Here is a 14864-nt window from a genome sequence, read left to right on the forward strand (position 1 = left end):
CGAAGTGGTTCTCAACCAGGGGTCCGGGGCAAAATTTCAAGTGGGCCGCAGGATGACTTAAAACTATTTTAAATAATTAATTATAACTTATATATTTAAATAATCGAACTATAAATTAATCTAAATTAAAATGCTAAAAAAAAACACACTGAATGTGACACTACTGGGAAAATAAATAAATAAATAAAATAAAACCAGCTGGCTGGGGCTCACTAATGACTTAAAAGCATATTTACATTAATTTATTGAAATAATCTAAATCTAAATTAAAATGCTAAATAAGACATAAAATCAAGATTAAAATTATTTCTGAGATTGTAACAGTACTCCTGAATGTGAAATAAAATAAATATTTTTAGTTTTTATTCATTTCAATAACTTGGAATATCATCACGCAGAATTGTTGTAAAATAATATATTTAAAATGTAATTTAAAAATGTTTACATTTTTTTAAAAGAGTGTCCTTCGGGTCAATCATTTCGGTCATACTCATTTTAGTCCCCTGATCTATAAAAGATCAATCTCTGAGTGATAAAATGTTCCTCAGATTCTCTCTTTCTTACTCTGGTCCTTGTGGATGTTGCAGGAGTTGATGTAGCATCTGACTCTGCTGAATGTCTCCGCCCCCGCCGCTGGTCGGACCAATCGGATACTGCGAGATCATGGGCTCTGGCTTAAGGTACATGTCCCGGTGCATGCTGGGATAGAGGGGGTGTGTGGGGAGAGGTGGAGGACTGGTCATGTGACACATGTTTTCGGGCGTCATTGTCCTGAGCATGTGCGAATCTGGGAAGGAAAAATAAAAAGCAGACACCACATTTTTTTATATTTCCTTAAAAAGCAAGTTCTTATTCATCACCCTCGGCACCATGCCAAGAGTAAAAATCAATAGTAACAAAATCCAGCAGTTAGCTGTGTTAAATAATTGATTTATGTCCACATTTATCGATTTAAAACTAAAAGAATAACTAAACAACTTTCTGTTAATGTTTTTTGAACCTTTAATAACTTGCAATCTTGATAATTTAACACTGCTGCATCTCCCTGCACTGTTTAATTAACATTAAATCATTCAGGTGGACTGAACTTACCGTTGGCTTGCTGGGGGGAATACGGCTCTGAGCTGGAGTCTGGAGGGGACTCGGGTAGCGTTCTGCAAAAATAATAATATTAAATACAATATATGTACATTAAACACATTAAATACACAACAACATGAGTGAGTCAGGTTGCACTTTTTTTTTTTCTTGTCTTGCGTGAAAAAAAAATCGTCCTCACCTCTTTAACGCATGTCTGTGGGATTTTTTTCACCTGTTTTATAGTCTAGCAAGTGAAAATGGTGCATCTGATCACTAGCAGCATAACAGCACACCTCTCCTCAAGACACGATTTGAGGAATCATTCAAACGGGGGCAGGACGATACACACGCTGAAGTTGTACAATTAAAAGGGATGCCTTTGCATTGCATGCACCACTAAACATTCAAGCACTGTAGTGAATCAGTTCTTGTTTTAATTGGAAACCCATCAAAAAGCTCACTAACGACATAAGTGATGCCTCCTTTTGGGCAACATTATAAAAGAGCTTTACTGATTTCACAATTCCTCACAGGATATCAGGCCTGACCCATTCATCTAATGTCTCAGCGCTTATTCCCAGTTCACTCCTACGTCTGTCTTACTCAGCCTTTAGTAAGAAACTAAGAATACTTTGGGTTTTACGAGCCTGACGCAGATTTAGGGCTGGACGTTTTTACTCAAATTTGTACGTTCACACACAAATCACTTTGTTAAATTAATATTTGTCATATTCAGTGGTGGACAGCAACAAAGTGTTTTTACTTAGTTACTTTACTAGTACATTTTTCAAGTAATTGAGTATTTTTTATTTTGAGAAACTTTTTTACTTCAATACATTCCACAGCATAATATCATACTTTTTTACTTTACTACATTTCATAAAAACATATCGTTAGTTGTTATTTTAAACTGAAGAAATCGCCAGGCGCTCCGAGACGCAATAGCAGTGTCCGATTCATGAACAAGCTGATTCTTTTCAATGGACCTGTTGGCAAATCGCACCGAATGATTCATTTGCGGATTGGACTGTTCTCGAGTCAACAACTCACTGATTCAATGATCCGTTCAGAGCGAGTCTCCAGTTAATTCACAAGTCTGACTCAAAATGAGCCAAGAACTGGAAGATTTTCGGAGTTTGAGTGTGTGCGCGAAAGGTAAATTACAAATGACGAATTTTAGGATTTATTATTGTACATGAAAATCATATTTAGGTCATGACTTTCAGTTATTTGTAAACTGTAAAAGGGTGAGCTGTAATGCTTGAATGCGGGCATGTCCATAAAAAACACGGTCTCAAAAAAAAACCACACAACATAACATTAAAATAATGCAAAATGTTGCATTTGGATTCTTCCCCTCAGTTTCAAATGATATAAAAATAGTATGTTGGCATAACATTCTTTTTAAAATGTTATTCATTTAGCCCTATGTGACGTGTTTTTATTGTTTGTCAACACACACACACTGCATTCACTAATACTAATACTGACTAGTGCTGGCTTCTGACAATTCATAATAATTCATAATTAAAATTTTGAGCAATAGGATTCTATAAAATATATAATATAAAATCAATGTAAAGTATATACAAAATAAACATTCATTGATCAGTTCTTTTTACTTTTAATACCTAAGTGCACTTAAGTAAAAAACAAGTACTTTTTGTACTTTTACTCAAGTAAAGTTGGAAAGGAGTACTTAAAGGAATAACTCCCTTAAAAATGAAAATTCTGTCATCATTTACTCGCCCTAAAGTTGTTTCAAACCTGTATGAATTTCTTTCTTCTGCTGAACACAAAAGTGTCGGTAATCAAACAGTTGATGTAGACCATTGACTCCCGTAGTATTTTTCTTCCCTACTATGGAAGTCAATGGGATCCATCAACTGTCTGGTAACCAACATTCTTCAAAATATCTTCCAGTGTGTTCAGCAGAAGAAAGAAATTCATACAGGTTTGCAACAACTTGAGGGCGAGTAAATGATGACAGAATTTTCATTTTTAAGGGAGTTATTCCTTTAAAACTCTAACTGAAGTAATGTTTTATTAGGGTATGTGTACTTTTACTCAAGCACTTGATTTGTGTACTTCGTCCACCACTGGTCATATTTATGTAATTTTTGCTCCTCTCTGTTCTGTCTTTCTCTTACCCGGGTGCGTACTGTCCGTGGTGGTCCGGTTTGACGTGTGGCTGTTGGTGATGGGGTGTCTGGCTCTGCTGTTGCCCCAGGCAGGGGTAGTTGTGTCTGAGGTGGCCCAGTGGTGGTGGAGGTGGATAGGGGTTCTGGCAGGACTGGGACAGAGACGGGACGGTGCCCTGGCGCAGGGGGATGGGGGGGCTGACGCCACACCCTAACCCCCCTGAAGAGGATGCCCCGGCCTGGGGCGAGAGATACTGGGGTCCTGGGGTGCTGTGGACCTCTGTGAAACAACTAGAGGAAGAAAACCCAAATCACCAGATGGCCAATATGACTCATTATTATCAAAATAAGCACATCATCATAACAAATTTGGGGCACTATCATACACCCGACGCAATGCAGTACCAAGCGCGACGCAAGTGTGTTTTGCTAGTTTCAGCCTGACGCAGTTATCATTTCCACGTCCTGCGCCACATTGTTTAAATAGCAAATGCTTTTGCGCCCATGGGCTGCTGGTCTGAAAACGAGGTGTGTTCTGACGCATTGTTGGCGCATTGCTATTTTGAGGCAACAGAAATAGACTGAATATTTTTTTTGTTATTTAAAGAGCGCGTTAGTAATGTGCAACGCGCATAAACTTTATTTATTACACACACATCGACGCGCAGCAGCACACAAACATGCCAAATATTAAAAATAAAAGGATTCAAATGTAAAAGATTAATATTGTGTACATAAGGATATGGTGAATCCAGCTTGTCCCGTAGATGGTCTGCTTGTTGGTCCGCTTGAGCAGATCCGGTTCCTTTCTGGAGAAGCGTTCAGTCTTGCCGCTAGCAAATTCCGTCATGTTAATAGCGAATTTGCCATGGCGCGAGTGCAACTGGCTTTTAAAGGGGATGGGAGATGAGACTCTGGTTGTTTTCTTTCACATTATGCCCAAAACACACCCGTTACTCATTAAGAGAATAGAGACGACCCTTTTAGACCATGCGCCGCGCACGCCGACCATTTTTCCTGTCGTTAAACTAGCAAAAGTGGATTCGGACACGCCCTAAATGCACTTGCACGTGCGCTTCAGACCATGCGCTTAGATCATTAAAATAGGGCCCTTTGTCTCACAATCCAACAATCTCCAGATTAAACATAGAAACTCGTGTCTCTTACATGTCAGTGCTGTCGTCCTCTTTGCTGATGTATTCCTCCAGGATACTGGTGTCAATGTTTGTTGGCTCCAAAGAGCTGTTAATATCATGACCTGCAAGGGTAATAGAGGGAGAGAGAGAGAGAGACAGAAAAAGGTAGAAGAGAGTGAGAGAGGAGGATGAGTATCGTGATCCTACGCACCGTTTCTACAGTGATAAAATAACAGTTTCACAACATCTCTTATTCTGACTCTGACGATTTCATGATTCATGTGGCTTGTTGCAACACTTCTGATCATTTGTTTGCTTGTTTAATACCCAGATTGATGACATATGTTCAAACTGGGGATCACAGATGAGGTCAATGAAAACATAAATGTCTTGCAGGTTATAGACACAACATGAGCTGTAAAAAGCCTAGAGGGCCACTTTCACAGAAAATAATTTTCTTTAATTCTTCAATCATCCACAAAGTAGCTTTTCTCTCTTTTCCAATCCTTGCCGCTCTCATATGCCCCCCTTCTGCACTTCTTTACCAAATCTCTCCAAATCTGCACCACATGACCCGTCTGCAATCACTCTGTTTGCAACACCTGCAAAACGTCACTCTGACTCAGGCCGACTGACCCTGCTCACTTAAGCCAAATAAAGCGTTTTTTCTTGCACAATCTATGTTTCTCTTTATGCAATATACCAGTGTTATTTCATCAAAAAGTGCATGTTATTGGGTTAAAAAACGTAAAAATCAACAAATATCATAATATTCATCATTATGAATATGAGCCAATATGAATGTTATTTAATTTAAAAAAAAATCATATAATTTTTGATATTATTAATTTTGTTTTAAAATGTATTTAATGTATTAAAATTAATTAAAGAATAAAATAACTTGCAAATACTTAAAATAATAAAATAAAATAAAGTTATTTTTTCCTTAGGGCCAAAATAAATGTAAAAATTCTTCTTTTTTTTTAAATAAAACATTAAAATAATAACAACAAACAAACAAATAAATAAAGTTGTAATTCCTTTGAGAAATAAATGTGAGTTCTGATTTGTCACACCATGGGACTATTTAAATGAACACCCAAAAAGGCTGAGGTGATTAAAAAAACTAAAAGAAACGGTGACAAGTTACACCACATAATATATATGCTTTCCCTTATACAATCATATTAATTATAACCTAAAATCTTGATGTTGAAAAAGTTCATGCATTCAGTCACTGAAGTGCAAGTTTCAACAACAAATAAAGAATTACTCAAAGAAAGCAAGTTGAGGCAGAAAAGGATGGAGAGAATGAGGGGTCAGGTGGAGGTATAGTCGAGTATGTCGAGTCAGTCCCCCACTAAACCCCTGATCTCTCTCTCTCTCTCTCTCTCTCTCTCTTTGATAGATTAGGCCATGAACGAAGCCGGAATGTGAAGAATTCCTGTGTTAGTGTTGGGAAAACTCTCTGGTCCATCAGCCTCCCACAGCCTGAGAGGGATCACATCTCGCCTCCGTGGATGTCCTGACCCAAACAGAACATCACACTTAAAACCAACACAATCCAGACTCTCAAAATATCCCAAAGCGGTTTCCAACAACTTCTCATTGTGACCAAGAACATCATGGACAGGTTTGACACCTGATGGACACCTCAGGCATCAAAGCAATCACTAACCATAAACCACTTGAGTAATGTGCTTGACAGAATAAAATCAAAAACTGTACTGAGTGATGAAACTGCTGCTCTACAGGGTAAAAAAACAACACTGATGTAATGTTTCGAGGTGCTGCGATTGGGGTCTCCGCTCGGACAGTTTTATGAGTGTGCCAGCAGGGCAAATAGGAACGGAGAGGGATGATTTTACAAAATAAGATCCAGATGTTTCCATCCTCCTGCTGTAAATCTGCCAGGCCAGCGCTGATAACGGCTGCGAGATTGACTGACGGGAACGAGAGTGGGGGAGAAGAGGGAGAGAGAATGAGATGATTTTAACGAACATACTGGAAACACACGCTGTTGTTCGGAAACATGATGTTCGGAAATGTGAGTCAAATCGAACGTCTATATGTGTATGCGAGCACGTGCCATGTGAAGATTACAAAAAAACATGCCGTCTTGGCATTATTTTCCATTATACTTTGAAATAATCGTCACGTTCAATTAAAATCACAAGCTCACAAATATTTCCCCCACTCAATAATGCTGAATATGTGTTGACATGTGTTCAGTGTATTCATATGCTCGTTTTAAATCACACTAAATGCAAAACTAATCTCAATACATATATATTGGCTGATCAAGAAGTATTTAGCATGAAGAACTGAAAGCATTTTCCATCACTGAAGGGGCCAAATCAGAAACTCTCCCTCGAGAGCTCATTAATCACAATCAACAATACGTCATACTTCCCCTCCTCCCTGTCTCCATATCTCTCTCCCTCTATCTCTCTTTACCTCCCTCTGGAACGAGCGCATACACATGCCCTGTTTCTCTACATCTCCCGATTATTTTCTATGTGAAACCGATCACTGTACTGTATGTGAGTTCTTATGCATGTTAATCATTAAGCTCTAATTCACACCAGAGTAAAGTATGATAGAGCGAAGTCCACAACATTATCAAATGGTAAACACTACCCAGAATCCCCTGGGTTCCTTAAAAAGACAAAAACACACACGGCATCACCGTGATCAATACAGCATTCATTTGAGTATCCACACAGTTAGAGAGGAAAACATTTGTCTTAGTTAAACAATCATTGATGTGATGAGAGAACTGTAAAATCGCAATCAGTGCCAGACAAAACACACAAAGATATTGTCAATCAAACAAAAATAAGGTTTTTATTGGATATTTTACTTAAGTGTTTCAGCAATCAAGCTGTTTAACCGTGATGTCAATTTTGTAGGCCAACCGCCAATGAGTTTTGAGTGTTTTTAACCATTGCTAGGTGGCTGCTCACTGGCTTAAAGGATCCCACCCCCACATCTCTTTGATATTAAATGGTTTGGGTTCCTCCTTCAAACATCTGTTAGTCAAATCACTCAGAAAAGTAACAGCAATCATTCATGTCTTACAAATAATGAAGAGCGAGTTACATGCTAAAGGGTTAGGAGTTTGTTCATTTAGCAAACAACTCTAATCTTCTCTGTATGAATACAGAACATACTTTACATTGATTTCCCATGTGTTCAAACAGGAATACACACATTCATATATACCACGCATGCACACACACATAAAGGCTACTGAACAAATGCATGAGTTCTGACAATGTGAGTCCCGGTAATAAGAAAAGACAAGAGAAGTTTACTACAAGATAAATAAGGTGAGAGACACACAGGGGAAGGATGAAGAGAGAAAAAGAGAGACGGTACCTGCTCGAAGCCACAGCATTTTGTTTTAGGATAGACACAACCTACAAAACTGAAGCTGTGTGTATATGACCCAGTACGTCTCTCATATCCTTCCAAACAACATACACCTTTCCATCTCGGAGCTCAGTTGGCGGGTACAGGGTTACGTGAATGTGTGTGTGTGTGTGTGTGTGTGTTGTAATGCAGGATTAGGTCTCAGTCATGAGACAGAGCTGTACCAGGCCACCACACACAGTTCTAGTCGCCCACCAGCACTGAATGCACCGGCCGACCTGAGCTGCTTACCTACACTTCACGAACACTAGAGAGAGAGAGCGAGAGAGAGGCAAAGAGCAGTGAATGCCTTCATACAGTCAGCAGAGGAAGGAAACATGCAAAAGTCGGGTAATGATACATTTTCGGAGGGGTTTAACACATTAACAGTCCCACACGCATCAACATTGTCAACATCTTGGCCCAATTTTAACCCCAGTTTAATCCCCACTAACATGCCGAGTCACTAGCCAGATTATCTGGTGTGGTCCGATCAGATCAGAGTTTAAATGTCTCATTTGCAGCAAATGAAAAGATCTGCATTTGTTATTAGCGCTGGTGTCAATGGCAGAATGAACCTCCAGCGCCATGGAAAAAGAAACAAGATTTTATATAATGATGACAATATTTTTTTTTCTAGTGAGTTGTCCTTGAGAGCGCCACACAAAAACAACAACAACATGATCAGTGTAATCTGATTCATGAGCAAATGACTCTTATGAACTGATTCTTTTGATGATTCATTCAGAAAGATCGCACCGGCTGCATCCGAAATCTTCCCTTCCCAACTATATAGTACGCGAAAAACAGTATGAGACAAAAAATTGTATGTCCGAATTCACAGTACTCAAGGCAAAAAGTACCTACTACCTCCGGTGAGATTCTGAAGTGCGTATATGATGGACACTTTACTATCCCATGAGGCCACGGGAGAGGATTTGTGAATGGAGGTGAAGCGACGCAACTGATGTTGGTAGGTCACATGATAATGACTCTTTTACTTATTCAAAATATGTACCTACTCTAGAGAGTATGCAATTTCGGACACAGCCTAACTCGGGGGTTACTGGTTTGAATCAGTCTGATCAATCTTTTGCTGAATGAACTAACTGAATCAGCTAAGGTTAATGAATCAACATCTGACTCACTTAAACTGCAAGTTACGTTCATTACTTTTATTAAAGAAACAGAAATATATTAAATAAAAAACTAGAAATGTTGAAGTTGAAGTACTAAAATTACAAAAACTAAAAAACACTGGAGTTCCAATAAAACGAAGGATGTGGGAATCGGATCACGGTCACCTGAAATGTGGAAAGTGTGTAATTTTTGGTTTGTTGTAATGGAACTGGCATGTGAATGTTACAGGCCTGGCTGCTCAAACACAATGCATTCCAGTGACAGCAAATACACTGTTACATGAGAGAGACCACGCGCAACGGCCAAACCATTCCCTCCATCAAACATCAGCTCCAGGAACCATCTGTACCCACACACAAGAGTGATCCATGACTTGCTGACATCGGGATAAACGTGACCTAACCTGCCTGAATATTCTCACAAAAGTCAACAAGTGCTGTCACAAAATCACACAGGAACATCCCACAGGAAAGAGAAATCACAAATGAGATTTAGTTATTTGACTTGTAGATAGAAGTTGTCTTCTTTTTAATTTAAATAAATTTGAATGATGATTGTATTTTTTTTTAAACATTAATTTTTTCAGCAATTTCATTTTGCGATGATAGTGGTGCACATTTCAACCTTAAAGTTAACATGAAACAGAAGTTGCGATAGTCTTTTCTTCCCTATTGTGACGTATATCCGGGTGAAACGGCTTCTCCAATGAGAAAAAATGTAGAGCGGGGCTTGATTTTGTCCGTCTGGAATTGATTGGATGGTTGTGGTTTGCTATTGGTGGATCTCATGTGAGTGACAGGTTGTCCCGCCTTCGTGCCAGTAAACACATCATCAGAGAATAGAAGTTGCTACTAGAGGGAGGTGAAGCTATTTTGATTAAAGACAACAACAAAAAACAAGAATTGTCAGATTTGATTTCATGGTGACTTTAAATTAAGCATGTCTGAAACCCAGTTACTGTAAAATTTAAAGTTGACATAATTTCCCAAATAATTTTAGATGCTTTTAAGTAGAAAAAAAAAACTCTTTAAAGTAAAACTTCATCACCTTGGGTGGCAAAGGGGTGAGTTTCGTGTTATGGACCTCACGGATGGGTTGCAGTCCAAAACATCAGCTCCTACGCTGGTGTTTCGACCAATCAGCTCTGTAATACACAGTGCCTGAGTGCTTAATGTGTGCTCCTGGTGGACCAAAACTGATACATGTGTGTTTCTGCTTTTGCATGTTGACGTGTGTGTGTGTGTGTGTGTGTATGACCTGTGCCCTGCCCTTATCTCACCCCACCCACAGCATGTATGAGTGTGTGTGTGTGTGTGCATCCATCTGTGTGCGCGTCTAAGTCTGTTATCTCTCTCTCTCGCCCTGTCTGCACACTGTCACACTAATGGAGTCGGAATGAGGCAGCGATAGCGAAAAAGAGACGCGCGAGAGAAAGAAACATTACTCGCACCTCATTCTGTTTTTTAACAGTCTTGTAGGTATGCCAGGAATGATCCAGTGCATTAGAGAGAGGGGGCAAGCGTACCCTCTATAAGCAGCTTATGGCTACACTCAATCAGGCTAAAAACGCTTTCTGAGCGCTCTTATGCCACAAGGGGTTTCGGTGCTATATCCTCATCTCAGAACCAAAGGAATAGAAGCCGTTAACCGTTTCCCAGAGTTCGTTTCAACACCTTCAATCGTCGAGCGAATCCTCGCGAATAATGAAAACACAAAAGGCGTTTATCAGGGCTGTTTGTTTACTTTGAGAATGTCAATCCATTCCTCTCAAATGTATTCGCCAGCTTGAGTAAAGTGAGGCAGTGTCTCAAACTGAGCTCAGATTTGCCAAGATATCAAAGGGTGTGTTCACACTTGTTGTTCGGTTTGCTTGGTTCGTTTGGTCCACACAAAAACAACAACATTTAGTCCTGTTTTTAGCGTTCACATTGGCATTTTAACACCGAACCTAAAGATACCGAACCTAAAGGCATATAGATGTGTTCACAACCTGATTGGTCAGCTTTTATAACGTATATTTTGCAACGGAACTTACAAACATCTAAAACAATGCTGTGTTCTGCGATAAATGTGTTCGTTGCTACATATGATGGCATCTTGACCAGCTGAGAACTTGTGAAGAGCTTATAAAATGTGTAAACGAGTCAAAACAGCAGCAGGAATCCCTCCGTCACACACACACACACAGATCTGCTGTGAGGAGACGCAGTTCTGATCCTGTACTGAACTGTGATGGGAAATATCGCGGCTATGATGAGAAAAAACAGGGATCCAGGTTTCCATTCTGTCCTTTTTAGGGTCACATCTTGTACATCATGTCCTGTTTGTGGTTTGTTTACATGTCTTTGGTCCGTGTTGTGTTCATATTTCAGTCGAACCGCACCAGAGTTGGTTTAGAAGCGGAGCGAGACTCATCTTTTCAGCGTCTCGGTCAGTGTGTTTGATGCACCGGGGTTCAGATCGCAGCGTTCACACTTATTCAGATGAACCACACTAACAGAGCAATCACACTAGGGTTCGTTTTAATCCAAACAAACATGCCAAGTGTGAACACACCCTAAACCTCAATCAAAAGTCTAATATTTCAATATAAACATTTCTCATAGACTTAAAGATCTGAGCTGCTATCCTTTTACTGTATCCTTTTACCTATTTCTGTTTTTTCCTAAGAATTGTCTGAGAAACATCCAAGACAAACTTGATATTTGAGTGAAACTCTATTGTTTGAATTTCGATAGAGCGACCTCTGAGCAATAAAACTTTCCTCTTGGACAGCTGAGGGTCAAATCAGACAAACAGCTCAATCTGCCTCTTCTTTTGTGCTTTGTGTTGCTGTACTCCACAATGGATGTTCATTTAAGACGCCCCCCCCTCCCCGCTTCACTAAACACACAAACACAAACAAACAGAGAACAAACACACGGAGCATTCATTGGGAATCGTGAACGTGGAGCACAATCAAAAACAGCAATCAATTCAATACACACAGTCAAATAATAGAAAAACTTCAACTGATATGAATCAGAATCTCATTCACGTTAAATCTACTGCCCGATTCACAACAGTGTTCTCAAAAACACAGACTCCTGAACAAAAACTGTGAAATTGTGTAATTCACATCACACACTTGTTCTGTTGTTTCCCTATTTCTGAGTACTTGTGTGTCTCTGTGGAAAAGGCTGTCAGAACATCTCCAGCATTTTCTGCCTTACTCCCCAAATGAAGAATGTAAACATGTGAAGTTCTCGTTAAAGAGCAGTTCTTGACGGCCATGAACTCCAGAGCCCAAAGAAGTCAACAGTGTTTACAGTGAAACACTGTCATATATACAAACCGTTACACCTGCTCCGAGAACACGCACTCACGCCTAACGATGTGCCACAAATTATGGTTGGAAAATCCCTCCAAAATAAATAGTTCGGCTTAGAACCCGCCGTAAAAAAACGATGGCTTTTATCTGTCAAGGATGACAGGGAAATGATTATGACCACTCTGAGGGGACAAATGAAGTTAAAAGCTTTCTGAAGAATAGATAGATCAACATTTTGCAGTGATGTTACTAAAGGACTATTGACATTTTACCCGAAAATGAAAAGGAAAAAAGTAAGAAATTACATGTGAAGTTGTAAATTAAATCTTTGTTTTAGGACCATCACAGATTTTACATTGTTTTCATGACAGCTTAGCACATTTTCTCCCCAAATTGTCATTACCGCGATGCATCTATGTATTTTTTTTAATTCTCATAATTCGCAAAGTTGATTCTCTTAATTGTAATTTAAAATAATAATAATAAAAATGTTAATGTTTAACTCAGACAAATACTACATGATATATATATTTTACTTTTAAAATAATATTTGTAATTTCTTGTTTATTTTTTTTTTGCATTATCGTCGGAAATTGTGCTTAATATGTATTAAACTGTCATGAAAACAATGCAAAAAAATCTTAATTTCTCATAATTTCTTATTTTCATTCTTATTTTGGGAGAAATTCTTTAGTTTTCATCTTATTTTCTTGCTCAACTATCTATTCATTAATCCATCTATCTCTTTAGTTCTCTTATTCTCGTTGTCTCTGCCTTAACCATTACAAACACACCATTTATCACATTCCTCTGTCCTTCCCAGTGTTTCTCCTCAAACCCCTACTCCTCTCTCCTCTGGATTTCATCCTTCGCTCCCTGCATCCGTACATCATCTCTCTCTTCAATCCTCTCCACCTTTCTGCCCTTCCCAAACATTCCTCCCTGGGATGGCTCATTAGTGGCTTTTTATGTCTCTTGACCAATTTAATCCTCCTAAATCACACGACAAAGTCTGAAACATGTCAAAAACATTATCAGTGAAATATGACAAACAATATGTTACTCTGAAATAGATCAGTGTAGAACATTCACCGACAATCATCATCACTAACTAGAGTGATTTCGGTTACACTTTATTTTAAGGTGCCATTGTTACAGTGTAATTATATATTTAAGTACTGAGTAATATTAATTAACTACATGTACTTACTATAGGGTTAGGATTTGGTTAGGAATTTACTGTTATTACTACAGTTAACTACATGTAACACAATGACACTGTAAAATAAAGTGTTACCGTGATTTCTTTCTGAATCACTTCAGGTGCATCACCAGCATGAAGAAACATAAAACATCATCAAGGTTTGTTGAACATAGACAATAACAGGTTCTTGAACATGCCAATACAATGTTTTTACTATTATTGCTTGTTCTGACCCTTAAAATGACTTTCATTGGTGTAACAATGCAGTCAGGTCGACTCGGACATGGGCTATTAAATCAGACTTTAAGTTTACATGTTACCTGGGGGGAAAACACGTGATGGTAATGGTGTAAATAAGAGTACCATGGTATTACCATCTGATCCATCACTGTATTAGGGAAGAAATACTAGTGATCTGACAAGCAACATCATTTTGAACTACTTTTGAACTGTCACATCAACAGGTCAATGAACTGTCTTACCCTCGAAGAATCTCTGTAAGGCCTCCGTTTCATCAATCACTGCATCCATCCTAGCGGCTCCCGCTTATAAACTCCATGAACGTGAACGGACGATCCTCCGGCGCGCGGGAGCGGCGGGAGTCGCGTGCACTTCAAACTCTCATCATCCCTGTTCAGCAACTTGACGCACAATTATCTTTATATAACAACACGCCTCGGAACTTCCTCGAACGAATTCACTATAAATATCTCCTCTGGATAATTAATGAATGTTATCTAAAAACAGTTTTGGTTCCTTTCGTAAGTAAAAAAAAAAAAAAAAAAAATCCTTTTTTTGAGGAGATTTTACCTTTGAATGTCAGGTGGAGGCATATTCCATTTTTTCTCCAGATTATATCGTTTATTTGTTACTGCGATACGTCATTACGGATTTATTTAATAAAAAATGGTCATTTGAAGTTGGACAGTATTTTAATTCGATAAAAAATTATCCTGTGAACGGGTTTTGCGCGCATCGGCAAGCGCTCGAGGCAGTTTCAGTGGTACGCGCTCAACGTCCTTTTCTGCGCGCTCTCGCTCGTCTTGCGCTGTGCGCGCGCGCGCTCCACGGGCGAGCGCTTGAGCAAAGACAAATGCCCCTGAAAATATGGATGAGATTCAGAGCGATGATCATAAACACAGAGTCGATCGAGTCCATCAACACCTCAAATCTTCAACAAGGATTTCCATTGCAGTTTGCTGTTTTACGTGTGAAAGTGACTTTTCGGGCCAACTACAGAGGCAGGTTTTCTATTAAAATAAACCTCTGCAATTAATTTAAGTAACATACTGCAAAAGACAACTCCAAAACACAAACGAGACATACAGTAGGCCTATAACTAAACAGACACATAAACAAACATAATAGCATCACATAGGCTAGAGTTTTTGCAGTGTTTACAATATGTAAATGAATGATTTTAGGTATAGGCTATTTAT

General features: G+C 38.9%; 1 protein-coding gene across 1 annotated transcript in view; it reads right to left on the minus strand.

Annotated features, from left to right (window-relative positions):
- Nucleotides 1-14032, minus strand: part of myrf (myelin regulatory factor) — a 31557-nt gene extending 17525 nt beyond the window's left edge. Inside the window, exons 1-5 of the mRNA XM_081355626.1 lie at nucleotides 13908-14032; nucleotides 4389-4479; nucleotides 3231-3512; nucleotides 1093-1154; nucleotides 565-787 (exon numbers count right to left, since the gene is read on the minus strand). Coding sequence (XP_081211752.1) covers nucleotides 565-787; nucleotides 1093-1154; nucleotides 3231-3512; nucleotides 4389-4479; nucleotides 13908-13956 — 707 coding nt within the window. The 5' untranslated portion in view covers nucleotides 13957-14032. The remainder of the gene's footprint in view (nucleotides 1-564; nucleotides 788-1092; nucleotides 1155-3230; nucleotides 3513-4388; nucleotides 4480-13907) is intronic.
- Between the last annotated feature and the right edge of the window lie 832 nt (nucleotides 14033-14864).

The sequence above is a fragment of the Scardinius erythrophthalmus genome (genome assembly GCF_964197995.2).
Source record: "Scardinius erythrophthalmus genome assembly, chromosome: 24".
NCBI classification, from domain to species: Eukaryota; Metazoa; Chordata; class Actinopteri; order Cypriniformes; family Leuciscidae; genus Scardinius; species Scardinius erythrophthalmus.